This window comes from Phalangium opilio, unplaced genomic scaffold, assembly GCF_054372755.1.
Source record: "Phalangium opilio isolate 3A_F unplaced genomic scaffold, DU_Popi_V2 ptg000024l_1, whole genome shotgun sequence".
Taxonomy (NCBI): domain Eukaryota; kingdom Metazoa; phylum Arthropoda; class Arachnida; order Opiliones; family Phalangiidae; genus Phalangium; species Phalangium opilio.
Window position 1 is genome coordinate 6728123 of NW_028324155.1, and position 27721 is coordinate 6755843.

The window sequence follows — 27721 nt, forward strand, 5'->3', positions numbered from 1 at the left end:
ACAATAGTGTCCGACCCCCCTTGAAGTTAGTAAAGAAAAGAATGATGGAGATGCGCCGACGACCAAAGATAAGAGAGAAGGAGAGAGAGAGAGAGAGAAGCCTGCCCAGTATAACGACCGGACAGTGCACAGTCCACTTAAAATATTTCCCAGCCCCCAACCTAACAACTCCCCCAACTTGTTATATATATTATACCTGACGTAAAGAAAAATGTTAAGACAGCCAACTCCCAAAAGAAAAAAAAAGCATCGGAGCTATTTAAATATTTCTTCTATTACTTTTACATTCACGAGATAAGAATTAGTTTTTCCCCTCAGGGTTGGGTTATTTTTAAAGTTCATACGCTGAAGTCTGAGTCTGCTTTAACTACTCGATAATGAGATACAAGTGTTAGTTATCCTATTCCTTCATGAACATTGGGAAGTCTAAACTATATCTCTACAAGATATTCAGGAAAATAGCCCAACTTCTCCTCTTTCCAAGGATACTAAATACTTGGGGTTACACAACAATCAGGTCCGAGTAATTAAGGTAAAGTTTCAAAAACTTCCTCTCCATAGGATTAAAAATTTAAAATGGACTTATTTGCACAACACCTTTGGTTCTAATACATATACATTGAGAAAAGGTTTCAGCTTGAATGTGGACTTTGTGGTTTTATTGAAAGAAACAGCAAAAAAATGGTTGGAAATATACCTATACGTTTTTGAGATTTATTATGAACTTGAAAAGTTTTTATCGAAAGTTAATGTAGATGACCCCTCGCCGCGATTTCTGATGATGAAACCGGCGGTAAATTGCGGCATACAGGTAGGAGGAATATCTGAGTAATGAATGGCTATTTTTCCAAGAGTATATATTATATATGCTAATTAGTATTCCTTCGAAAATCCGTACCTACCTATTTCCTTTAACCCTTTACACGCAGGTATGTACAGAAAGAAAACTCAAAAGAAAAACTAGTTTTTATAACTTTTTGAAATAAAAAAATGTACCTGCGTGCCTGTAAAATATTTCAAAGATTGGAAAGGAATAGGTCAATTTAAAAAAAATGGTATCTTTCATTGTAATGTCTAGAATCTAACATTCTCGCGCGGTCACACGTGCGCATATCGTTAAGCCTAATTTTAAAAAACCAAAAAATTCATTTAGGCTTAACAATTTTTTTCCTAGAAATTAAAGAAATAAATTTCCGTATAGACATTATACTGAGAATTTCTTCACACCTTTAGAAAGAAAATTGAAAACTACGTTTACGTGACGTCAGTTATACCGTTGGCAGTGGATACCCGCCATTTAGGGATAAGTTAGGGACGTAAAACAGAAATTAGGCCCTCCCTCATAGTTTACATGATGTGCTGTTAAATAAATTTAAGAGGTATAAATTAGATTAATTACAAGTTGAAATAATCGATCGTCCCAATGACGGCACTTTGAGTTTTGACATTGAAAATACGCGCCATTACGGGGTAAGTTATATTCTATCAAATCTCCGTACCGTTTCATTCAATTTCATTTTCCAACTATAGTTACGCTTAAAAGTATATAATTTAAATAAAAACCGTTGTCGGGAACACCTCCATAGCTCAGTCAGTATCCTTTCCCCTAAAGCTAAGCCTATTTGGGATTATGGTACCACATTTAAGGGATGCTTTAGGGGGGAGGGGTGACCAGGAGAAGGAGGCTTTTGTAAAAAACCGTTTGCGTTGAACGAACTACCAAATATTGGTATGGGAGGCGATGGTGAAGTGAAACATTCAAACAGAAAAAAAAATCCCCTACAGCGAGGAAACTGTCTTTCAACTGGAGATGATACTAAGAGTACAATCCCTTGGGTCAGGTATTTTCATGTCCAGGGAAGAGCCACTAAAGCTCTTCAGCGTTTGACCACGGTCCGAAATGAAGGTAAAATATTCTCTCAACATTTTTCAAGAAACCGATTTTTCACGGTTTCGAGCGAAGGATCTTGACTCGTCACTCGTAAATTGAAGTGAGGTATTACGATATTTGTAATATTTTAATATTCAAAGCGTATTAGGCAAAATTGGGTGGTCAAGCTGACCATAAATGAACGGCCTAGAGCCCTGGACTTCACTAATTGGCATAAATTAAACCGTACCTTTGATAGTAGTAGCTTCTCAAATTGAAAAATTACTTTGAGCGATAAAGTAGAAAGAAAGGTATTATGGGGGATTAAGCTTTAGGGGAATGCGTATACGATTTTACGTGGGCCGAGATACCAATATATGAATTCATTCAAAACTTAAATGAATACTGTACCGAAAATTCATTAACGAAAACCTCCATCATCCTCTTTTCACTCACGAATAGGGGGTTTCAATATTCATGACAGAATGTAATACACTCGTAATTGCACCACCAAAAGCTACCGAAGACTAGCTAAGACTTAAACTAGTATTTTCAACCGAAAAAAAAAATAAAATAAAATAAAAATTAAGTTCTATTATAAGCCTACTACGCCATCCTTAGCTTTGAATAAGTAAAGCGAGGGATATTAAAAGAAGAGAAGAAAAAAAAAACTTTTAAAAAAGAAAGAACTAAAGAAAGAAAGAAAGAAAGAAGGACTACAGTTGGTTCGACGCGAGCAATGTATCACGTAGGTGCGCCTCTGAAAAGCGGTTTTGCAGCCTAACAAACAGGTTTTACTTCTCCTCCACGGCGCTACCACCACCACCACCACGATATAACTCCCCACCTACCTCCCATACTAGTTGGCCGTCCACCTTTATGGAAGCGGCTAAAGTATGCTTAGATAGACGTCGAACTCCCGTATTATATTATATCACCAACAAGTGCTAATGATCAATTTGTGAGAAAGAACTTGGACCCGGTGTCGGTCTTAGCTAGTTAAAACTTTAAGGAATTGAGGAAAACTGGTTTATGGGGCTAGAAAGTTGGGTATTAAAACAAAATGGCTGCCATATTTCAAAGGGCAAAGTTGTGTTTTATGGCGCTTCCATGAAGGTGATCATTTTTCAGTAGAAATATAACTTGGACAATCTAGTTGCTAGGGTCTTACTCAATCTTTCTCTTACAATGACCATCGTGTAACGTCCACTATGGCTCTGCGTCCATTTACAACACTAAAATGAACTCTTCCCCCCCCCCCCAAGTTCAGCAGTTGGGATTCTTGGGAACACTGTCAAACTAGGAATGGAAAACACTACTACAAAATGTCTCGCGTCTTAATATCACTTTAAAGATATTTAACATAATCACTAGTTAGGCGCGGGGTACATGAATTTCCATCCCTCCCCACTGATACAGGTTCGTACATCTTTGCCTTCGGAGTTCTCCGGCATTTCATGATCATACAAGCATTGGAAACCGAGGCCCGATGATGGACTTTAAGTTTACCCCTCTCTAAATCAGCCAAAAACGACGTTACCAACCGTCCAAACCTATTACCCCGAGTCTCAAGGTTCAAAATTCATTTTTATTCAACTATATATATATAAATATTTTTTTAATCTCCATTTTGAACCTTTTTCTCGAATCTAGACGATCTAATTTCTATATTAATACGATTTGAGTTTTAAAACGGTTTGTCTTGTCGTGTTAAAAGTTATCTTTAAGTAAACGCGGAAAGGAAAAGTTCCGCTCCAATGATCAGGGGAATTTTACACGGTATCTTGATTATCACCGTTTTTCGTTTATGCAAATTATTAAATTAGAAACCGAGACGAATCCCCCGTGACAAACAACTTTCCGTAGAAAACGAAAATTTCCCTCTCCTTCCAACGCCTCCAACAATCAAGATATAGGTGAGTATAACCAATTTACATTTATAATTAGTAAACTTTAATTGAGTTTTCAATTAATATACTGTTTCTGGCAATTAAAAGTAAATAAAAAGAAGTAAAAAGTTTGGGATTACTAACGATTTAGTCGGGTAAATTTAGCGAAGCCGGTTAGTTGGTTAGTTAGCTCAAGAGTTAACTAATAAGTTTTAAGTCTATAAGTTATAAATGGCAATTAAAAACTTAAGTTTCGGATATGTTTAATAATATATGCTTGATTTAAATTCAAATATTTCTTGAAAGTAAATCACCAGAAGTATATACATAAGTAATCTTGAAATTTATCAAAGGTAATTTTCCCGCCCAAAATTGAGTGAGGCCGCGGCCATTTTATTTTTTTCCTTCCCTCTCATATATGAGAAATTAGTTTAAAAGTAAATCATTAGAAGTAAACGCAATAAAAGAGGCCCGTTATTGGTAGTATTTGTCTCCCAAAACTTTCTTAGTTCCAGATCAACCCCAAAAAAAGAAGCGGGGAAAACTAGGGACTAGCAAGCGGTAAGCGCGCCAAAATAAAATAATAAAAAAAAAGCCCGCGCAAATTTTTACCTTCGTAGACCTCTTCTTCTTTTGAGCAATCTTAGCCTATAACGTATATTTTTTTTAATATATTTTTTTCAAGTCTTTCAAGTAACTACCTGTACATTTTTTGGAGAGACTTAAGACTTGACGCCGCTGCATGGAGTCCTTTTTTTATCGGCCCTCGGGAGGTATCGTTCTCCCCTATCTCCCCGCCCGTTTCATTCCCAGACCCAATTGGGGTCATAGCGAAGGGTCAAACTCAAAAAACTAGACTGCTTACTGAAAAGACTAGTTTTGGTGGCTGTATATTTTTTTATTTTACTTTTTACACCCTCCCTTACCTTTTTACAAGTCTAGCCTGTCTCCCACCATCCTCCCCCCTTCATACCCTATCTTACCACCGTTCATAGATTTTGAAAGGTCCCCTCTAACAACTGGAATGTGGTCCAGGATTTTTATAGAGTTTTTTTTTCTTCTCGTTCACTTTACCTTAGTTATAGCTCTGGTTCTTTCTTGAAGGGGGTACTAGTCAAGGGGATGGACACTAGATATTTATTACCTTAAAACGTAACCTTACCTTCCTTAGACTTTGGAGAGTTGTTAGTCCATATGATTATTAATAGGTAATTGGCCTTATAGGGGTATTACTTCACGCCATAAATTTAAGTAGTAATTTTAGAGTTAGGTATAAATATACAGTTTAATATTAAATTAAAAGTAAAATATAAGAAATCTGTATTAGGGAAGTATCCGACACCTCGAATTTTAACATTTTTAGGTAGGTGGCATCGACTATAGGGGGATTTCTAGGAGGAAACTCCCGGCTTCGCAACAAACGTGCCCCTCCTACAAGCTGCTTTCAAGAAAAGTATTTTTTTTTCTTGTCCCTAAATTTAAGCGTATATAGAAAACTTGTCTCTATTTTTGAGAAGTTTTTACTGTCTGGAAATAAGTAAAGTATAATAATCGTTTGTAAAATGAGGGCTATCCAATTAGTTTAAGAACCTTTTACGTTGGGAGAAAGGGTTTTCCCCATCACACTTTTCGGGTAAGCCCTCTTCAACGGGGCGCTTCATGCCCGTCGCGTTTGCGGTTTAGGAAGTTATCATGGGTGGAAGGAAACGTCTACGTGGACGTTGAGGTTGAGGTTTTAGAAGATAAAGATAATATGGATGAAGTGAATTTTTTTTAATTGGGGAAACTGCTTGACCCCTAGATTCGGTTGTTTTCAAGAATGATTTGAAGGCGTTATATCATTATTCAAATTTTTTCACATAAAAGTCAATGGAAATTTTATGTTTAATGTAAAATAAGCCGTTTTTTCCATGGGAATTTTGGTGATTTATGTGAAACAATACCCACTTTTTAATAGAAATTTCCATGAATTATCTGAAAAACTGGTTTTCTTCAAAGAAAAAAAATCGGGTTTTTTTCCCTTGAAAATTTCAAGGTTTTTTTTTTCGAAGCCCGCATAATTCAAATATCTTAATTTCAGATTATTGCCCAAGCTGCAACCTTTTTTGAAACAACTACACTGTATATCACACTTTGAAAAAAGGTTGTTAATCTCTTTGGTTATCTAGCTGTATGAGTGCGTCATTACGTCATAAAGCTAGGTTACCAAAGTTACCAGCAACCTTTAAAATTCACCGTAAACTTGAAAGAAGGAGAAACCAGAAAAAAAATTAAGCACACCAAGAGAGCCGTAAAAGCCCGTCTATAAGTGGGATGTCGGCATTTTTCAGTTGAAAACCAATTTCAAACCGGCGCTAGATTGGATTGGACTCAACAAAAAAAGAAGTTCAAAAATCACAAACAGGTTTTTTGAAGAAAAAAAATCTCTATACTCCATAGGAGCAAGGAGTTAGAAGAAAAAGAAGAACATGAAAAGGTTTCGTGCAGCGATATTTTAAAAACATTGTTTTTCTTTTTGAAAATTCCAACGGCCCTTTTTTTACAAAGTTGTTAAAACTAACTTTCAATGATACTTGGATTAGAGTACAGGTTGAGAATACATACAGTCGCTCATTTCATTTCATTTTGTATCGATTTTACTGCTATCACCCCTATATCTACTGTATATCCAAGGCTTTGTTTGCAAAACTAATAGGTTTATTATTTTGAGTTATTAAAGAAAATGTGTTATAAAAAAATGTATCACGTGGTCTTTGCTCAAATTGGTATGGTATTACGTCTGATCTCAGCGCGTGCCATATTTCTAGATGAAACTGAAACCGTATCACGTTAAGTAAAATATAGATCTACAGGTAAGTAACGTGGCATAAGGTTAAAAGGGTTTGATTGGCTAGCCCTGTTTAAGTATCGATGTAAATTGAGGTAGGCATAGTAAGCCTATCAAATAGTAGACCGGCAACGGGGTTTTTTTTTTGGAGGGGGGAGGGGTTTCATGGATTTTTCCCGGATAGTTTAGCGCTATCTACGTATAACAAGTTGAAGTTATTTTATAAACCTATGTATTCCATCAATTTATAAATCTTAAATACCAACATTGTTCAATTCCTAATTAATATTTATAATACCAAGTAATTAACCTTAAAAATTAAATAATTATAAAAATAATAACGAACGTTTGAGAGGCCACAGGTATAATCAATAACGGGAATACATATAGGTAATAGGGATAATTGCGACCCCACATCTTCCAATGTGAAATTCTAAGCAGGTTTTGAACTTACTAATACGTCACTCCTCATAATCCAGGCGTCTTTCTGTGATATCATTGGTAGGTAGTAACGCGAGTTCCTAAGCGCGTCATGGAAAGGCTCAACCATCCATGAATTAAATATACCTGAGAAAATGGCTACACTATGATTCCAATTAAACTTACGCATTCCTATCAATAAATATACTTGAAAATTATTCGACACCTTGCAGGGTGTCATTTGATTGGATACCATTTTAGAAACATTCCATTTTCCCCTCCAAAAAACAAAAAAAGTTTATATTTAAGCACCCACGCTCTAGATTAAAGAGAAACAAACACAGATGGCTGGTAGGAATTCCTTTCCCGAGGAAATTTTCACCTTCCCAGAATCGATAAAGATTCGTTTCCCAAAATGGAGGTCTGAGGAAACGGTCGCGCACAAATATCGCCTCAAAAATACCACACACGCAATTGTAGTTTCTCTTAAAAAACCCTGAATATCCGTAAGTTGCAAGTAAAAACGGAGAACATCGAACAAATAACGGAAAAAGACGAAAAAACCAAGCCTTATTTCAATGGAATGGAATTGAAACTAAAGTGAACGTTGTAAGAGTGTGTTTTTGGATCGAATATGCCCCACATTGTCCATCGTAAAGTAGCGCGTCAAGCGGCGCTCAGAGTTCAAAAGGAGGGCAGTGGATTTCTGGTCAGAAAGGTCATCGGAGGTGTTGTGGACAGTTGCGACCCATTCATTTTATTGGACCATATTGGTAAGAAGATTATATAGAAAAATAAATCGATGACTTTGGGTTTACATTTGCATTTTTTAAAGGTCCGGTAACATACAAACCCGGGGAAGCCATCGGTGCACCTGACCATCCACACAGGGGTTTTGAAACAGTGACGTACGTCATCGAAGGAGGTGTTAAACACGAGGATTCGGCTGGACATAAAGGTACTCGTTTAAAATAAATGTGTATTACTAATTGTTATTGACGAATTAGTTAAATTATCGATTGTACAACAGGTGAACTAAGAAGTGGTTGGCTACAATGGATGACTGCCGGAAGAGGTGTCCTACACAGCGAAATGCCGACTGATGACTTACTTAAAAATGGCGGGACATGGGAAGGATTTCAATTATGGGTTAATTTACCAGCTAAAGACAAGATGATCGAACCACAGTATCAGGATGTACCACCGGAATTAATACCAATAGTTTTTGACAACGATACCAAAGCCAGAGTTAAGGTTCTGGCGGGCGAAACCAGAGGAGTCAAAGCGCCTACCAAGACAAGAATACCCATTTTATTTCTAGACATTCATTTGGAAGCTGGAGGATCATTTAGTCAAGATATCCCAGCATCGTACAGCGCCTTTGTCTACCTATGGAGAGGCGAGGCACTACTTGGACACGACTTAACGTTGGCTGTCACTGGAACCGTCAATGTCCTTGATTCAGATGGAAGTCATTTTGTCATGAAAGCCACTGGAAACAATGGTAAGTGACCCACCCAGTATGACGATGTTCAACTCCTGCCAGTTTTCCTAATGAGTTGAAACTGTACAGCCTGTGACATTCTCCTGGTTGCTGGCGAACCCTTACGCGAACCAGTTGTCCGTTACGGACCTTTCATCATGAACACCGAGGAAGAAATCCAACAAGCTATAGACGACTACCGGGAAGGCAAACTTGGTACTTTAACAACGGCCTCACCTACCGACATCCCGGACCAATACAGCCCAAGTACACCCAGCGACGACGGACTAAACCCATCTACCGTTAATTCTTGCTCGATTCATAGTAGGTGCGAGGACGAAGAGCATTGAAACGAAGAACTTTACAAAAATAGAAGAAGAAAAGGCTTATTTACAATCAAGAGTTAAATTTAACTAAATGTTTAATTGTTTCTATTTGGAAAAATGTAGCGACAAACAGCTAAAACGTGATGTTTTTCTTTGGAGAGAAAGTTAATACATTAAAGTTTATTCTTAAACGCACGCCAGTCTTAAGGATTTTACGAATTTCTTCTCGTATTCTAAAAACTTCTTAACTAAGTTCCAGTTCCATAATAATTTTAATCCCGAAAAGAAAAGCCAGACTTAATCCGGCCAATTAAGAAAGGTGCGCTCATTAGCGTGGGGTTTTAAAAGCAGCAATAGGTTAATTAATTTCTTACATGAATATTTGCGTCAGTAAGGAAGACTCGAACACATTTGCCTTTTTCTTAAACTATGGCTCAATATTCTTTTAATAATGGAGTGAATTCGTAGCATTAAGCCTCATTTAGGTGTCCATAAAAAACGGAATGAATTAAGCTGAAAAATTCTGCGAAAAACGAAGACGAAAAACAAAACCTACAAGTTTCCGAAAGGTTTAATTATTATTTTTTTTATACATTCCTCGATTGAAGATCGGAATCAGGTTTGTAATATAGATACATCATAATTTTCAACCTCTCTCCGATTTATTTAAATTCTTTTTAATTGTACTTTCGTTTGGCTTCATTTATTTTTTTTTAATTTAAATTGGCCTATATCATAAAATGAAAATTGATAAAAAGAGACTAGATTCGACCAACAAAAAGAAAATTGTCCAACAACAAATAACCTTAGTGACGAAAAATATCTGAACAAACAAACAATTTTAGAAAACATTTTTTTCTGATCGAAATTTAAAAAAGAAAGAAAAATTCATTTCCACAAGTGAATTAGTTATTCGATTCCATGGCTCTCGCCTGAATCGTCTCTCCTGGAAGGAAAAAAATAAGGACAGGAACCCTTAGGAGCTAGTAGTATTCAATTTTTGAAAAATGAAAAAAGGAACCACGAGACAACGGCAAAAACCCATTAGGCTTAGCTGCAAAGCTCGTAACGTTAATTTGGAATCTAAAACGTCGCATTCAGGAGGAGAAAAAAACACGCGGCAAATGTGTTTACGCAAAATACCAACAAAGGATGACGATAAAAGCGTGCCATGATGAAGAGGGAAAAAACACCACCTCAAAGACGTAATTAACTACTTCATCACAAAATTTGTTCACCGGGAAAAAATCAATGCATGGATATTAAAAATAAATACAAAACCAGTACATAATATACTAAGATCACAACGGTAGTCTCTACTAGGAATATTTATAAAATCAAAATATCTATGACTCAATCAATAAATAGAGAAAGGCTGGGGAAAAAATATACGCATCAAATTTTAGCCTATTGTGTTCGTAGTACGAAAACTTAATATGAAATACGGCAAATGTTTATCCGATATTAAGTAGATCCCCGAGGATGGGTTCTTGGAAATAAAACGAGCGTATTGAGGGACCCACGTGGAACGTATTGTGACAAAAAATGCTAAACAAACGTTGGATGTGTTGGTGCGCAAAGGGAAAAATGCTGAGTTTACGAAAACAAATTTAAGCAATCATAAAAGAAGGTAAGAAACGAAACGAAACCTGCGGGAGTTGAAGACTTGGAAATAAATGAGTTTGGCTGCAAACTTTAATTTAAAAATCAAAAATAAACCTTATGTAAACCAACTGATAGAAAAAAGCGTGCATTAATCATGACTTGGATGGAATAAAAAATGTTAATATCCAATCAAAATCCATGGAAACCAAAACTACAAGTGACGTAACAATCCGGAAAAGAATATTTTGCAGGTTGGAAAACAAATTATATAATAACTTTGGAAACGTATTACAACCTTTTAAAGTAATCTAGCTAATGGTACCGTAAGTAAACATACTGCGTGCAATTACAAATTACAATACAGAGAAAGCCATCCACGAATTAAATTACAGTCTGTTTCATAATAACTGTTCTTATCAGCTCAACATTAACTAATTTTATAGACGCATTTGAATGACGTATTTTTATTTCATTTCCCCCCATAAATGACGTCATCACAACTCATCACTAAATATATAGTTATGTTACTAAATTCTCTGATTGGTCGAAACGAAAAACATTGCAAACTTCCAATCCTCAAGCCATAAATAACCTTGACTTTTTGTTCATGAATATTATTACTGACCCCTGACCTCTAATACATCCAAAAAATATGGAATAAATCATGAAACAAGACTAGGGAAATGGGATAAAAACCACAAAAATCAAGCAAAAAGGCGCTTTTCCAAGAAAAGCTTGGGGAAATATATAAAGATACGTTACGGGCCAAAGAAAAAATGTCCCTGGGCTCCAGGATAGAAGATTAACTAGTGTTTCCCACGAGAGTGGGCTTTTGCCCATGTAGCAATATTATTTTCTTTCACCCATGAGAGATACACGGTATATCGATTTAGGTTGCGAAGGGCTAAGCATTACCACTCACCATGTCAATACACAAGCTAAGAAACGCGCACCTTATATACGGGGAAAAAAGGTGCAAAGGTGCTTGGTTGGGCTTGCGGGGTTAAGTCGAGTGGAATTGACACCAATCAAACGCGCGATGAAAGCTTTTTTGCAAAAGAAACGAGTACACGTCGCTCACTTACCTGGTACATCGGTAGTAGTCCTCGAATCCGGAGTAGACGCACCTGACAGGCGTTCCACCGTTAAACGCGGAGAATACGTCATGATTAACACCTGAAATATAAATTTTATAATTAGAAAAATAAATGAACAAGGTCTGAGAAATTTCACGTTATGACGTGTAACGTAAGAGTATCGAGGTGTTGACTAGTTTAGTTATGTTAGGTTACGTTAGGTTTCTTTGAACTTCCACAATTATCAATAACCGTATTGAATTATATTAGAATCAACTCCTTAAAATTGCGAGACGAAGAGACGAAGGGAACCTGGGCCGGAATTAATTTGACCACTTCAATCTATCTCTCCGAAACCTTTTGTCCAAACAAAAAGGGTCATCATCTTAAATTACATTCATAACAAACCCTTATTCATTAAGAATAGGAATTTCAAGCACGAGTATGTCTTATAGTAAACTTCAATCTAAGAAAGGGTAAATAAAACTAAATATTTCCATAGAAAACCGGCTTAACTACGCTCATTCCAAAGTTGTAATATCTTAAATAGTATACTATCTTTAATCCGCGAGTTGCTTGGGTCTTCGAGATAACGTTTTTAAAGATAAATTGGACGGAAAAAAGAGGGGAGGGGGAAAGGACCAATTTGCCTAAACCCATCTCTGATTAGCGACTAGTAAGTAGTGTTAAGCTCGTTAAATTGGGACATTTATCCTTAGACTTATAGAGCTGCAATAAAAAAACACACACCTCGTTAAGAGCTGCGCGCAATTTAGACTGGTGGCATAAACACATGCCACGGTACAAATTAAATTATATTTTTTTTTTCTCGTTTGTATTAATATATTATGTCTATGGAATGTTTTGGTCCTTTTCTATAGACAACTTTGCTTGATTTAATGCTATGGATAAACAAAGATACGCCATACGCATCCGTAGTCAAATTAAGTTACAGAATGGAACGGAATAATGGTTAATTTGTTAAGGCAAAGAAAAATAAAACGGTCAAATTATTACGCCAATATTTTTCTTAGATGCCCATATATATATTTAAGAATGTTTTGTTGAAAAGAACAGATATCGTAGATAAATTATAATTTTTCATTTTTAAGTAAAACCGTGCTACGTTAAAAATAGAGCTAGGTTTTAAAATCCGACATCAAACGTTTAGGTAAAGATAAGAGGATGAACTTGTTCGGGTAAAGTTTTGCCAAAGGAAACTTAAAACCAGCTTTAAGCATGATGCAAGGAAGCTCATTTTATAATTATTATCAAACCCGGGATCAAAGGTTTTAGTTCATGCATATTTTATTGTTTATATCGAGGTTTATTTAAGCTGTTGTTACTACAGGCGTATATGGAGTAATACTATAATAGCAGAAGTGGATCATATTACAGCTCCCTAGAAGTACTGGACGATATAACATCGCCGTGCATCAGCATTGTCTCCTAGCACTGAAGAGAAAACGGTATATGCGAAACGCAGCGGCGAATTTGTGAACTAAACCAGAGGAATGATTTTGGCGCGAAAGAAATTTTTAATAAGCGGGCGAAGGAAACGGAAGTAAGTGGTACGCTGGTAGCCAATGAGGAAAGGTTTGAGAGAGAAGAGCGCGGAAGGAAACAAGTTGTTCCATACAAAGTGTTGGGTTCTGAATATAATAGTAGAAGTCCACTTTTTTTTAATAATTGGCGGTCTCTAGGTATTTTTTAAACGCTTGTGTTGAAAAGGAAATTAATATGAACTCAAATTATCAAAATAGCCCTCATCATGCTAGAATATTTTTCATGCATCCTTAATACAGCACTGAGCTTCCACCAAGTGTCCTCTGCTTCCACCGATTTAAAGGTTTTTAGCGGGGATAGTTGGACCGATTTATAACAAATTAAAGGTTGTGTTCGTCGACAAAGAAATTTGTTTTCCTTTTGTAAGTGTGACAAATTTTTTCAATGGTAGAACGTTTTCCGTTTGCGAAAGATGCTGGTCAACATTTTTCAGTTTTACAAAACGTTTTTTTAGTTGCTTACGGTTAAGTGCTTTTAATATCGCATAGATCGTGTTCAGAAGTGTCTTTCATTTGGGCATGCGACGATTGCAATTAGTTACATTGATCCTAACATAAGCCATTCTAAATAAAAATTACAACACGATAATAAGCTTCACACAAATCACGACACTGACGGCGGTCTGACAGCCATTATCATCAACCGGAACTTCCGTATGTTAACCTAACTCAAGATCCGGGTTAATGGGAAAACTATACTTGTAAAACTAAGCTACAGATGGCGGGCTTGGATGTCTTGGAAGAAAACGCTGTTTACAAAAGCACAACCTACGTCCAGTACTTATAGGGAGCTGTAATATGATTCACTTATGATAATAGCGCACACCTTATTTTGCCATATAACCTAACGCCATCAAATGTAAACAACTGAGAACTGACAATACGCGATACCGAACATACTCATTAACCAAGTAAAAGCGAGACACAATTACAAAAATTTTAAAATCATGGCTTTAAGATTCTAAATTTATTCACGAATTATCTTTCAAAATTGATCAGAGGTTAAAGTTCAACTGACCAGTTAATGCTGGGATGGTATTCCTGCGTCCATAGCGTCCATTGGGGTAAAACTGCTGTCCGGCAGAAATATGCAGAACGAAGCAAGCGAGAAATAACGCCAAGAGCCATCGTCCACAAACCATATCTTTCTTACAGTCCATCACTCTGGTTATTCTGCGAGAAGGAAACAGTTAAACGCTTAATTAATTAAACTAATTAAGACGTAGTACACACTAGGTCTATGACTGATAGAGATAGAGAGAGTAGACCAGCTAGCAAACAATCATTATTAGGTTTCTCAGGTTTGAGTTTGTCTCAAAAAAGAAAAGGAAGTTTTCTTTTATTGACGTCCAGTTCGGACCGTGTCTTTGCTAACAAGGAGCGTATAAGGACCCTCAAAAAAAGGTTACAAATTAAAGTCCATTATTTGAAGTAAATTATTAAATTTTTGGGTAATGTTTTAGGGGTTATATTCATTTGCTGTTAGTATACTGTAATATGTTTGCGTTCATAAAGTGTTTTAAAGTTTCTATTTAACTTCACTCGTTAAGATTTCCAATCTAACGTTTATACTTCAATTTATGAACTTCGGATAGTAAAGTCAATCCCATAGAAAGTACAGTGATTCGGACTTTTCGGTTCTTCGTTGACCGTGATCGTTGGAGCGAAGATTTCGTCGCCAAAAAAAGAGAAGCGTTCACTCGAAGCTCTAATCACTAAAACTTCTTCTCATCTTAATCGTAAAACAATGTCACCTGACACTACCTCTAAAGGGTAGAAAGACCCTTCAATTACACTTCTCCTAATCCCAGGTGACATTCAAAACTATAAAACTGAGCTAGGAAACAGTTTTCCATAATAGAAAATGCGGGAAAATAACTTCTAGAGTCGTTTGGGTGGGAAGTCCAAATAAAGGGGCTCGACACTTGGACTCTAATACGGATTTTTAATTTAAGTTATAAATTTCACAATAGAGTAGTGTCGGTAGAGAGGGGAGTAGACGGTGTATCCCTCCCTCTAGGCGCGCTTTTGTAAGAGGGGATACTGTACGCGCCTGGTAGGGGGGATGACACTGAGCTAAGGGATAGAAGGGTATGACGTTTGCATACGTAGAACTGACATTACTCTATAACTTTCAGGTATTAAGCCTAAATTGAAGCTGAAATTTGAAAAAAAAAAAAAAAAAACACGTGTGTAATGTTTCTCAAACTCTCTTATTATAAACTTTGGCAACCTCACATGTGACCCAAAACAAAAAGAAAGTTATTTCTTTCTATATGTCCGAGTGTTACTTAAAGAGTGTCTTACCCCTCGTGACTAATTTTTGATCAAAAATTGAAGAAATGAGCGCGTGCAGTTTACACGAGGGAAACTATAAAAAGTATTGGATTGGATATTACAAATTCATAATACCTCCCCTTACCCTCCTACTCTTTATTAACGCGTGGGTTAAAAATTCAAATAAAAGGAAACCGATTTGTAAGTACACGGGATTTCTAAGAAAAATAAACATTCGCAAATATTTCCACTCAATAACTCTGGAAACGAAAAGGTATATAGAAAGAGATGCCACCACCGAGAAACATTACATATTTCACTCCCAAGAGTGCCATGCCATGCCCGAAGCGATACTCGCAACTTAAAATGCGATTTAAAATCCATCGGAAAAATTTTCGTCTCACTTTGAATAATCCGTAAAAGTCGCGTAAAGGGGGTAACAGGTAGGCCCACGTTCCCATTAAAGTGCAACTGGAACCACTGCCAATGAATGATAGTAATCTAGAACCTGGCTTCTTTGTTTTAAAACAAAACTAAAGACGCTTTGCTCTCGTATGTATATAAACATTAGGCAACCCTTTGTTGTTTCGTTTTGTGCTTTCCAGGGATGCGGATGTACCAGTATACCATTTTAGCATCTTAGAAAGATTGAAACAACAATCCGGAGTGATTTCCTTACAATTTTTACGTCGAGTTTTCTTAACTTTAAAGTCAAGCTTTAAACTGGGACAAGTTTGGTAGGTTTGGCGTTTTGTACAGCAAAAAAATCCAAGAGATACTGACTGACGCACTCTATCCTTGTCTACCTTACTTAGGGTAAACTCTAAGCCTTAAGGTTAACCAGCAGTTTTTAAATCATTAAACCGAAGTGCCTAACGTTCTAAGAAACTATATAGGGTAGTAAAGTAGAGAAGGTGAGTGCATGCAGAAGTCTGTTATTGAAATAAAACCACACGTAATATAGGAGCGGAGGTGGTGGGTAAAAGAGAACATTGTGAAATATGGAAAACTAAAACGTACCGCAGCCCCCCAAGGAATGAGCCACCGCGTACACCGATAGTAAGATGAGTTAAAGGCGTTCTACCGTTAAGAGTGTTCCCAACAACCCATTCTCCCCCAACACTCCTGAGAAAATATGAAATAAAAAAAAATATATATATAAAGAAGCTACAAACACACGCGCTGGCAACCTTCTATGTATGAAATCCTTAAGAGAATCGAGTACCTTATGTTTATCTTTAGTAATTGGAGCGAAAGGGGGGAACCGCACCTAGAATGGAGTCAAACTCCACGAGATTTAGTCATCCTAAGATTTCTCCGAGTCATTCCGCAAAGGAATTAAAAGAAAGGTAAGTTAGGAGTTACCTTTCCTAAGACACCTGGACGCGGGACAAGAGGGTTTTCTTGGGTAAATAGAGTCCCTAAATGATAGGAGAAGCAATTGTAGTTCGTTAGTTAGTTTGGGGAAAGGGTGCACGCTCGCGCTAATTATTATAATTTATTCGTTTCAATTTGAATTTTACGATATTTCTCATAATATTTGCGTGTGTATTTATCAATGTTTTTAATAAACAATTATATTATATTATACGCGTGGGAAAGTTAAATGTATATAAATAAACATTGTATTCCAAAACAACTCATTTAAATTGATGATAAAAATGTAGCTTTTACATTATTATTTATTTAATTAATTAATTAGGAATATTTTAAAATTTAAAGTTAATTTAATGTTTTAATAAACAATTATATTATAAGCGTGGGAAAGCTAAATATGATATAATAATCTTATATTCCAAATCAATTTAAATTGATAAAAATGGAGATTCAATATATTATTTAATTGATTACGAATATTTTAAAATTTAAAGTTAATTTACGTTATTTTTCGTATTTCTATTAAAATATTTTAAAACTTTTGATCAAAAATGAATTATTAAAAAATTTAATCTAAATGACAAATATGATTTATGCAATTTTCTATTTTATATTATTATTTAATTAGATAGTCGATCTATTATATCAAATATTTTCTTTGCATTACGATCTAATCAGGTCCGTTATTAGTGGAATAAAAAAGAAGAAAGAAAAATTAATTAGCTCAAAACCTATACAGTATAACAAGATCGGGGAAGTAACCATGGGAATATTTTTTTTTCTCCCGCCAAATAAAAGGCGCGCTATATGAAAGATATTCAAGTGTTTTGCCATTTCCATTTTGAATAAATTTTGAAGTTTTCCCGCCTAAAATCTACATACAACCATTATTTTCAAGAAAAAAAAATCGAAGATAGGTGAACTATTTTTACGCGCAAAGAACCCAAAAATTCGATTTCATATTTTTTTATTTCACAGAAATCTTTATCTATAAAATATTAATTTCGATATAAAGGAAATGTTGGTTATGCACAGAAAATTAAAACTAGGATTTCTTTTTAATAAATAACTAAAGTTAATTTAATTAGGCTTAAAATCCTTTGGGGATATTAAATATTTAAGCAAAAAAAGTTTGTTAAAAGCTAAGTTAAAAATAAAAGCTGTTTTAAGTGGTTTATTCCAAACAAGTAAACCTAAGTAAACGAAAAACTGCATTAAACATCGTATGAAAAAGACATTTTAATTTAGAGACAAATATAATTTAAATATTTGATTATCTAAAAATCTAATTTAACTTTTTTCCCCTTACGAAAAACTCGACTAACTTCATAAGATTTTAAATTTATAGGCTAATAAAAAATGCAAAAAATAATTACAATATAAAAAATATTGTCAGTAAGAGCAGAAAATATTTATGACAATTCCAGGAAAGAAAATGAGTTTTTTCTTTAACTTTAAATACTGTATTTGGAAAATAAGGAGACCCCCGTGAGACTCATAAGTCAGATAGAAGGTTTTACGAGTTGCTTATTTAAAGATATCTTTAGTCCCGCAAAATGTATCGTGCAACCTGTAACGACATGAATTTCAACATTTCCCCATGAATAACCTGAATTAAACCCTAGTGTAAGAAGTTTACAAAACATAACCAACTGAATCTAGTTCACGTAGATGTGGAGAAACTGGACCGTCAAAAATTACGTAACAGTATGTAGATTCAATCAACGTGTATGCAATATTCTTGGTTGAATTAAATAAATTGTGTTTGAATAAATACTGAAGATACATTAGTAATTCCGCTACCTCTCTATATATACAGTCTTTTTCTCTTAAGTCTACCATAAAATAAGGGGATGTTCTTGAGTCGAAAATGTATAACTTTGAAAACAGTGGCCCGTTCGGCAAATGTCATAAAGGTTATATTTTCGATTCAAAATTGATTTCCCAAAGAACATCCCCCTTAATATACGGCAGACTTATCAAAACAACCCTTACTTTTTTCACTACCGCAATTGAAGTTTCCCTGCCGTGCAATTATAACGGGATGGGAGTAAATATATTTTAAAATAAAATAAATAACATCGCGTGCCAGGAAATTCTTTGTTGTTTGTTTTTCTCTTTTTCATCAAAGTCATAAATTCCTGGAAAAACCCGAGTCTTAATATCCGACACATAATCTTACATTTCAAAGATTTTCAAGTACCTTATACAAAAATAAGTCGTTATTTTTAAGGAATAAACAGTGTTAAAGGGTTAAAATGGAAATACGTGATAAATAACCCATCCTCATTTGACAAGATAATTTAGGGAACAAATTTCGTTATTCTCCAAAAATTCTAACATTACTTAAGAGTTAAAAGGGTAATCATATTTCATTTTAAATTCCATAGAATTAAAACCACTTTGTTAGGCACCTCTTTAAAAATGTTCTAAATTAATAGTAATTAGTAAAGCCAATCAAAAGTATCTCCTTTTTTCTATTATAAGAAGGGGAAAAGACCAGTTTTCTCTAATTAAACTTTCGGAATTTAAAGGTCGAAACGACAATCCCCACCCTCTTTTTTTAAACAAATGTTCTATAATTTAAACTTAAATCGACTTTTCTTTAACAAATTCCTTATAAATTTTAAAACATCTTCTTTCTAACAATTATACGTTCAATTCTCCTTCCGAATTGAAGCCAATAAATAAATAAGCAGGGAGTAGAAAAATCTGTTGACCTTATTTCTGCCTCTATAACTATATACAGGGTGTTTTTGAAAAGTCCATCACAAATTAAGGAGCGTGTTTATTGGACCAAACTGAGTGAAACGTATCAAAGAACATGGGGTCTACAACATTTAGTTTCGGAGATATGGCCCCCCAAACATTTGCCCCAAAAACGAGAAAATATCCCAAAATGTGGAGTAAGGGTTATTACCATTACCCAACTTGTTTCGAAGTCATAGACAATTTCAATAGCCTTGAATTTGAGAAACACTACTGTAACTTTAGATAGCAGAAGGGTATAAATGGGTAGAAGTACGCGTACGGCGGTAATGTAAAGCTAATACCAAGTGTCATAGTGTTTTAAGATTTCTCAGCACCCAGTAAAATGGTTGCGATTGAAGGTTGTGTTTGTTCATTACGTTAGTGTTTGATGTGTCACAGAGAAAACGCCATGATACGATCCCAATGTAAATGTATTCTTTATTAGTTCTTCATTCTTAATCTGTAACAAATAACTACTACGAGAATTGTTCAAAGTGTTCACCACCCGCGTTAAGGCAAACTTGAACACGCCTTACAAACGATTCCCTAGCACCTTGCAAAATGCCTGGAGTATCGCGAATAGTTTGACAGGCATTAACGATTCGTCGACGAAGCTCGTCCACATCAGGTACTTCACTCTGATAAACTATGTCCTTCAAGTGGCCCCAAAGGAAGAAATGGCTCGGGTTAAGGTCGGGTGATCGAGCAGGTCATTCCACGGGTCCACCTCGACCTATCCACCGAAAAGGGAACGTCGCGTTAAGGTGAGCTCGGACAGCGAGACTGAAATGTGGTGGTGCACCGTCATGCATGAACCACATTCTGCGCACCAAACCTAAGGGCACGTCGTCAAGTAATTCCGGTAAAACGTCTTGTAAGAATTGTAGGTACGCCTCACCGTTTAACCTGGGCTGTAGAAAATACGGTCCAATTAAATTTTCACCTACAATACCGCACCACACGTTTAAACTAAATTGTACTTGGTGAGATTTAACGAACGTTGCGTGAGGGTTTCTTGGGGACCATTGATGCTTATTATGCAGGTTAATAATACCATCTCGCGAAAAGATAGCTTCGTCTGTGACTAACAGACTACGCGGGAAAACAATGGCGTTTATCTGAGGCTGAAACCACTGGCAAAACGCCATGCGTCGTGGGTAGACCGCGGGATTCAAACCTTGAACCTTTTGAAAATGGTAAGGATGAAACTGGTGACTTTTGAGGATTTTCCACACGAGCACGTGACCAAAGCCTAATCGCTTACCCACCTGGCGGGTACTTGCTGCTGGTTCGTCCTCGAAAATAGTAAGGACTTCGTCTTCTACGGCCTCTGGGACTTCTTGCTCTCTAGGTTGAGGTCCAGCCGGTTGGATTCATCCGTCCTGTCGTAAACGTCTGTCCACAGCCTCGAACGTCAGTCGGTTTGGTAAGCGTCTTTGCGGAAATCTTTCCTGATAAAAACGTACAGCTGCAGCAGCATTCCCCTCGGCTCGTCCATACATTAGGTTCATATCCGCATGTTCGGCCCAGGTTAAACGGTGAGGCGTACCTACAATTCTTACAAGACGTTTTACCGGAATTACTTGACGACGTGCCCTTAGGTTTAGTACGCAGAATGTGGTTCATGCATGACGGTGCACCACCACATTTCAGTCTCGCTGTCAGGGCTCACCTTAACGCGACGTTCCCTTTTCGGTGGATAGGTCGAGGTGGACCCGTGGAATGACCTGCTCGATCACCCGACCTTAACCCGTGCGAATTCTTCCTTTGGGGCCACTTGAAGGACATAGTTTATCAGAGTGAAGTACCTGATGTGGAAGAGCTTCGTCGACGAATCGTTAATGCCTGTCAAACTATTGGCGATACTCCAGGCATTTTGCAACGTGTTAGGGAATCGTTTGTAAGGCGTGTTCAAGTTTGCCTTAACGCGGGTGGTGAACACTTTGAACAATTCTTGTAGTAGTTATTTGTTACAGATTAAGAATTAAGAACCAATAAAAAGTACATTTACATTGGGATCGTATCATGGCGTTTTCTCTGTGACACATCAAACACTAACGTAATGAACAAAACACAACCTTCAATCGCAACCATTTTACTGGGTGCTGAGAAATCTTAAAACACTATGACACTTGGTATTAGCTTTACATTACCGCCGTACGCGTACTTCTACCCATTTATACCCTTCTGCTATCTAAAGTTACAGTAGTGTTTCTCAAATTCAAGGCTATTGAAATTGTCTATGACTTCGAAACAAGTTGGGTAATGGTAATAACCCTTACTCCACATTTTGGGATATTTTCTCGTTTTTGGGGCAAATGTTTGGGGGGCCATATCTCCGAAACTAAATGTTGTAGACCCCATGTTCTTTGATACGTTTCACTCAGTTTGGTCCAATAAACACGCTCCTTAATTTGTGATGGACTTTTCAAAAACACCCTGTATACATTACCTCTAAATGGGTGAACAAAATATATTTCCAGTTGTTTCAAAAATTTAAATTAAAACATTGTTTGAAACTTTAATCCTTGTAATTTAGGGAAGGCGAAAACTAAATTACTGATTGAAATGGACCCCAATTCATTAGAAATATACATATACACCCAAATTGAATTATAATCTAAACAAATATAAAATCTAGACATATTTCCCACGGTAAAATTTATTAATTTAGTTCCATTCACGAATTTTAAAATCGGACAATTTTCCGTTTCGCTTGTCTCAAAATATAAAGGCTTATTTTACTGCATACCCTTTTGTATTTGGGAATATTAACTAATTGATAAATTAAAAATTCAACGGAAATCTTTAATCCCTTCTGTGAGAAAACGGCAACAAGGTTTCGAGTTGCAAACAAATTAATTATACAAAGTTACTGTTACAAACGCGCATTCATACTTGATAAACGTGCAACGGAATACATTTAAAGCCTAAATTAATTGCGGAGACTGATTTATAGACTTAATTTAATACTTAAAATATATTATTTTAATTAGTTATTTAATTAAACACTTAGAAAAACGTGCTTATAAAAATTAAAAATAGATATTTAAATAATTATACCCTAAGAAAATTCCTAAATAAAACTTATTAACTTAAAATTAATCCCGTTAAAATTAATTCAAGGCTGTTTAGACAATTATACCCTAATAAAATTCCCCAAAATGTTTTATTAAATTAAAATTAATTCAAGGCCATTTAATTAAGGAAATTAATAAAAAAAGCAAATTTAAAATTAATTCCCATTAACTTCAAACTACTTAGAGAAGACCCATAAGCATAACAATCAGATTAAGATTAATTTTTTACCTGAAATTTCTTCAAGTATATTTGAAAAACGTCGAAAAGTTTCGGGGATCTAAATTTACGCGTCTATCCACCTGTTGCTCGGCTATACTAATCAAAATTTCTGTCTTTCCTCTCAAAAAAATTTCCGGAATCTTAGTTTTTGAATATAAAACCGAAAGAGATAAAAATACTTTTCCTAAATGGGATATTGGATAAAACTTTTTATTTTTTTTCTTAAAATGAAGGAGGTGATTCTTGCAAAGCTTTTCTGCAAATTTTCTCGCCGCTAAATAGAAGTTCGGAGGAAGTTGTGAAGGAAGTTAGTTTGAGAAGCTGCTCTTTTATAGTCCCCACCACGATAACCGATAGGGAAAAGATCCCAACAGCACGCGCAATCGTTCGCGCCTTCAACCCCACGCGCCAAATGTTTCTCGACTTCCTATTGGTCGGTTGCTTCAATCTTACATTACACGAAACTGCAAAATTATACCGTATTGGTTGGTGCGAGAAATAACATTTGATTTAATGGTGGGCTCATATTTCACTATACCGTCTTAATTTTTGGAAGAATATCGTACCCGTGGGGGTCTTATTTGGTTAGCGTGGGAAAAAGAGTAAACTTCACACAATGCCATTGTCAAATTTATACGCGATGCATAAATTATAAATTCTGGATTAGAATATTACGAAAGTAAGATTGTAATAATTTTTCAAAATGGATGTGGGAGGTACTGTACCTTTAGTTTTCGTAATAAAATCATTTATATAAGATGTCAAAAACACTATTCAATATTTTTTTTAGAAAATTATATATCCCCGACTGCAGGTCTCTACACATTTCACAATCAAATTTCCTTTACGGTTCATCATTTTTTAAAAGAGAGCCAGAATCCAGGGGCAAAGCTCCCCATGCATTTTCAACCAGCCCCTGTAGAAATGTTTAACCCGCAACACACCGCTGTCAACGGAAAATCTACCTTACAGGGGAACAGATTTTTTTTTTTCTAAAATACTTTTAATATTTCTTAAGGCTCTAGATTACCACAATTTACATCAAAACATTTAATTTTTCAAAATGGATGTAGGAAGTACCTTTGGCTTCGAAATAAAATCATTTATATTCGATAAAATAAAATCTAAAATTATTCATTATTTCCTCAAAAAATTATATTCCCGACTGCGGGTTTCTACACATTTCACAATGAAGTTGCATTTATTATTCATCGGTTTGGAAATCAAAATATATAATTTTTACAAAATAAAAAGTTCAAAAATGAGAAGCCAGGTTACAGGGGCAAAGCTCCCCATGTATTTTCAACCAGCCCCTGTAGAAATATTTACCTGCAACACACCGCTGTCAAAGGAAAAAAAACTACCTAATATTTTTTTCTAAAATACTTCTAATATTTTTAAGGGCCTAGATTACCCTAATTTACATCAAATCATATTTAATAAATGATCCAATTACGTTATTACGAGTAATAAAATTTCCCTGGCCTAGTTTTGAGCCGCGATTCGTGTCCTGGGGCATAAATCCCAACTTCCCATTCAATTACGCTTTTAAGTTGTCTAATATTCTCTCGAATAACAAAATAAGAATCTAAGAAATGGATTTTTGGAATCCATCGCGAAGATTAGGGAGGTAATCTCAAACGTTATATGCGAACCCTCAGCCCTATGACTTTGGCGCCATTAATAGTAAATCCGCATGAAAACACTCTATTCCTTTTCTTTTAAGGGCTTGGATTGATTTAGAAAGTGTTTTAAACGGAAAAAGCAGACGAATTTCGAAAGACTCGGTTAACTAAAGAATTCATTTAAATAATTTTTCAACTTGATTTAAAGGAGGAGTGAATCAAAAACCAAGAGGGAGGAAAATACAACTCTATAGAAGGAATTGGCCTGGAGAATTCAATCTTTTCAACCATCCTTTAAAATATGATCCGGGATTATCCCAAAGCAGAGGCGTGAGAAAAAAACACGAGAAAAAATTCCTTCAGCCATAAAAGGTCAATACGAAGAAGAGAGAGTGAGAGAGACTCGCGTCTAAGACTTCCTATCCCATGATTTCTATTCCGTGAGAATGGTACGGAACCATTAGCCACTCTAGAAATATGTCCCTTTTCATAGACTCAACCCCGTTGAAGATTGTCATGGAAATGTTCCCGGAAAAAACAGTTTTGCCTACGTCTAAGACGCGCCGCTCTTTGTCTTACAACAACGCACCGAATGGGAAGAAAATAACATAAACGCGAAAAGAAAACTTCCTGACAGATTTGGATATGATAAAAACAAAAGGGTGGACAGTTATACTGGTACATATAAATCTTTGGGTACATTGTGACGTTGGACACAAAAAACCGTTCCCCCTTGTTGTTGGTGGTGGTTTAATAAAATCCCATTACGTTATTAACATTTCCAAGCCTTAATTACAAACAAACATTAGTAATTAGTTGGAAAAAACCGGAGGCGCCGCGCGTACGCCTTATGTCTATTTTTAGTTTACTTTTGTGTGTAAGAAGGGGCCGAGTTTCCTTGTCAACAGTCAAGTTAGAAAGATAAAAACCCCAGTGGGAGAAAAGCCTAATTCGCGTTACGTTTCTAGCAACCGATGAGAGGTTTATCAAATGCAAATAATATTACTACTTTTTGAAAATATATCACGTCATCTGTTCCGGGTTTGTATAATTTATAGGTGTTGGGTTTGATGAGATCAAAGGTGAAAAGGTTATATATGCCCAGAGTGCCTCTTTTCAGGATTCAGACGGGGTTGTAAAGATTTTCGGGTCATATTTTAAACTATACCTTACATCAAGAAGTGATATCTAGTTTATTAGGGAGAAGGTATAAGATGCTTAAGTATTGGCGCGCCATAGTCCCAGTCTCCCTTTCAAAATACAAGGGGGGACGTAAAAGTAGGCCGGGCTATTTCGCCTCTCCTCAGTCGGAAAATACGTAATTTTCGTCATTCGCGTCGCGCTGACGCGAGTTTTCAAGAACCAATGAGATGCTGGTTGTAATTTAGAGGGTGGGAATTAACTCCGGACCTACGTTTGGACTGGAGATAAAGCTGGAAATGTGGCGAATTTATACCTTCTCCCTAATAAACTAGATATCACTTCTTGCTTACATCTTATCATACTGAAAGGAGTTTGATACAAGAGGGCTTAAAACTAAGACGACAAGTAGCAAACTCACATCTTAACAAAAATAAATAGTGTTACAACCTATTTCAGAAACGTCTTTGAGATAAGTTAAGACTATCTTTCTAATCTTTTCATATATAAAATTTTGTTTGACATGTATTTAAAGTTCGTATTCAAATTAAGGTCAGTAGCAAATTTTTCACAAGAAATATTTTCATTGATTAAATTTTCTATTGGGTTATTTTGGGACTAGATCTTATTCTGCGACTTTAAATAACTAATTGGATTTGCTTACTCGAAATTAAAATTTCATAAGTCTTTCAAAGAGGGTAACAAAATTTAAGTTAAAGATAAACTGTGTAAGGAACAAGAAGGTATAAGTATTTTATCAATAAATATTTGATAGAACTTTCCAATATTGTAGGAAATAAGTTCAAACAAGAGACTCAGTAAGGTCTGCCTAGTACACAGTTATAGTTGGCCTAAAGGTATCTTCTATCAAATCAAATAATAAGCTAGACAACTCAGCAGAAAACTGTTGACTTTGTGATATGGTATGAGTTAAACTCATAAAGGGTTTAGTTAACACTATATGTAAGCAAATTGATTTGTATGGAACACAAAGAAATAAAGGACACAATGATGTGAAATTAATTAAAATTTATTTCACAGGAAATTTTTAATACAAAAATTATTTTTTTTTATCAATAATAATCATCATCCTCTTCCTCTATTTCTTCATTTTCCATAGCTAAACCAATTAAATAAATTTAAATACCCAAGTAACTGAATAAAACTAGCAATAATACTACCTTGCACAGCCCCTATCTTATCAAATGTTAGGTCAAGGTTATGAATTGTAGTTTTCTGTACCCAAATTCAATAATTAATGTTGGAAAGACAGCACATTTTAGCTAATCATTAAAGTACTCACAGGCTCAGTCATCCTTTTCTCATCTTGAGACTTTTTTGCCTGATCTTTTTCTCTCAGTTCAGCTTTTAATGACAGTTCTTCAACCTATAATGACAAATTAATTGGGATTAATACAATTAGTTTCTCATGACAGCAATATAATATACACACACAACAACTTTAAAATATGATAATAATGTACTTAAAAGTTCAATATAAAACCATTATTTATTTATAAATGTACTACTTAAAGCTTTTTTAAGACTCAAGAAACACGTGGCTCCGAATAAAATCATTTAAATTTCGTGGAAAGAAAACCAACTCGTTAAGCCTTGGCTATAACGAAGGAATTGCAAAATTAAATTACCTTAAGTCTATTAAGTTGATCTTGAAACTTTTCAATCACTTGCTTAATAGCTTTTTCTTCGTCTTTAAGATAACGCATTTCTTTTAAAGCTGCCATATCTAATTACTTTTAAATTAAAACTTAATTACAAATTACTCCGAGCCCAACTTCGAGCCAAAATGAAAATGACACTTCGTGAGCAGGGCCGGAAATAAGTACAGGACACTGGACATTTTCCAATAAAATTTTAAAATGTCCCATAACTTTTCTAAAAACTAAGGGGGTCACTGGACATTTTGACCAATAAATCTTCCGTAGTTTTGATGGTTTGACTATGAAGATGCGACACTATTTTTGCACAATCCAGTGGACAATGTCCTATAATTTTTCCAGTCAAAGGGGGCGTCACTGGACTCATGTCCTATACGAATTTTTCCTTATTTCCGGCCCTGTCGGTGAGTCAGCTTACCGTTGCTCAATGATTGGTCGATCAGCATCACGTGATACGCAATTCCTATAAAAAAAACGAACAATTTCAAATTATTTTCTTAATAAATTAATA

The 27721-nt window shown here is 35.5% G+C and overlaps 2 protein-coding genes and 1 long non-coding RNA gene across 4 annotated transcripts in view; 1 reads left to right on the forward strand and 2 right to left on the reverse strand.

Annotated features, from left to right (window-relative positions):
- The window catches only part of LOC149692504 (acetylcholinesterase-like), a 43695-nt gene extending 39304 nt beyond the window's left edge, over positions 1–4391 (reverse strand). The window contains exon 1 of the mRNA XM_089868269.1: positions 4372–4391. The gene's annotated coding sequence lies outside the window, so the exon portion shown is untranslated. The remainder of the gene's footprint in view (positions 1–4371) is intronic.
- A 2358-nt stretch (positions 4392–6749) lies between these two features.
- On the forward strand, positions 6750–9010 carry LOC149692510 (uncharacterized). The gene is made up of 4 exons (XM_089868276.1): positions 6750–7779; positions 7842–7964; positions 8037–8510; positions 8580–9010. The coding sequence occupies exons 1-4, from the start codon at positions 7641–7643 to the stop codon at positions 8837–8839; spliced, it is 996 nt and encodes a 331-aa protein (XP_089724402.1). The 5' UTR covers positions 6750–7640; the 3' UTR covers positions 8840–9010.
- A 5073-nt stretch (positions 9011–14083) lies between these two features.
- LOC149692511 (uncharacterized) lies at positions 14084–27370 on the reverse strand. Of its 2 annotated transcripts, XR_016382697.1 has the most exons (4): positions 27181–27368; positions 26835–26918; positions 26713–26767; positions 26546–26651 (listed from the first exon to the last, which is right to left on the reverse strand). It is a non-coding gene; the product is annotated as an uncharacterized LOC149692511 (long non-coding RNA). The 2 variants fall into 2 exon arrangements; XR_016382698.1 differs by lacking the exons at positions 26546–26651; positions 26713–26767 and adding an exon at positions 14084–14234 and having other exon boundaries at positions 27181–27370.
- Between the last annotated feature and the right edge of the window lie 351 nt (positions 27371–27721).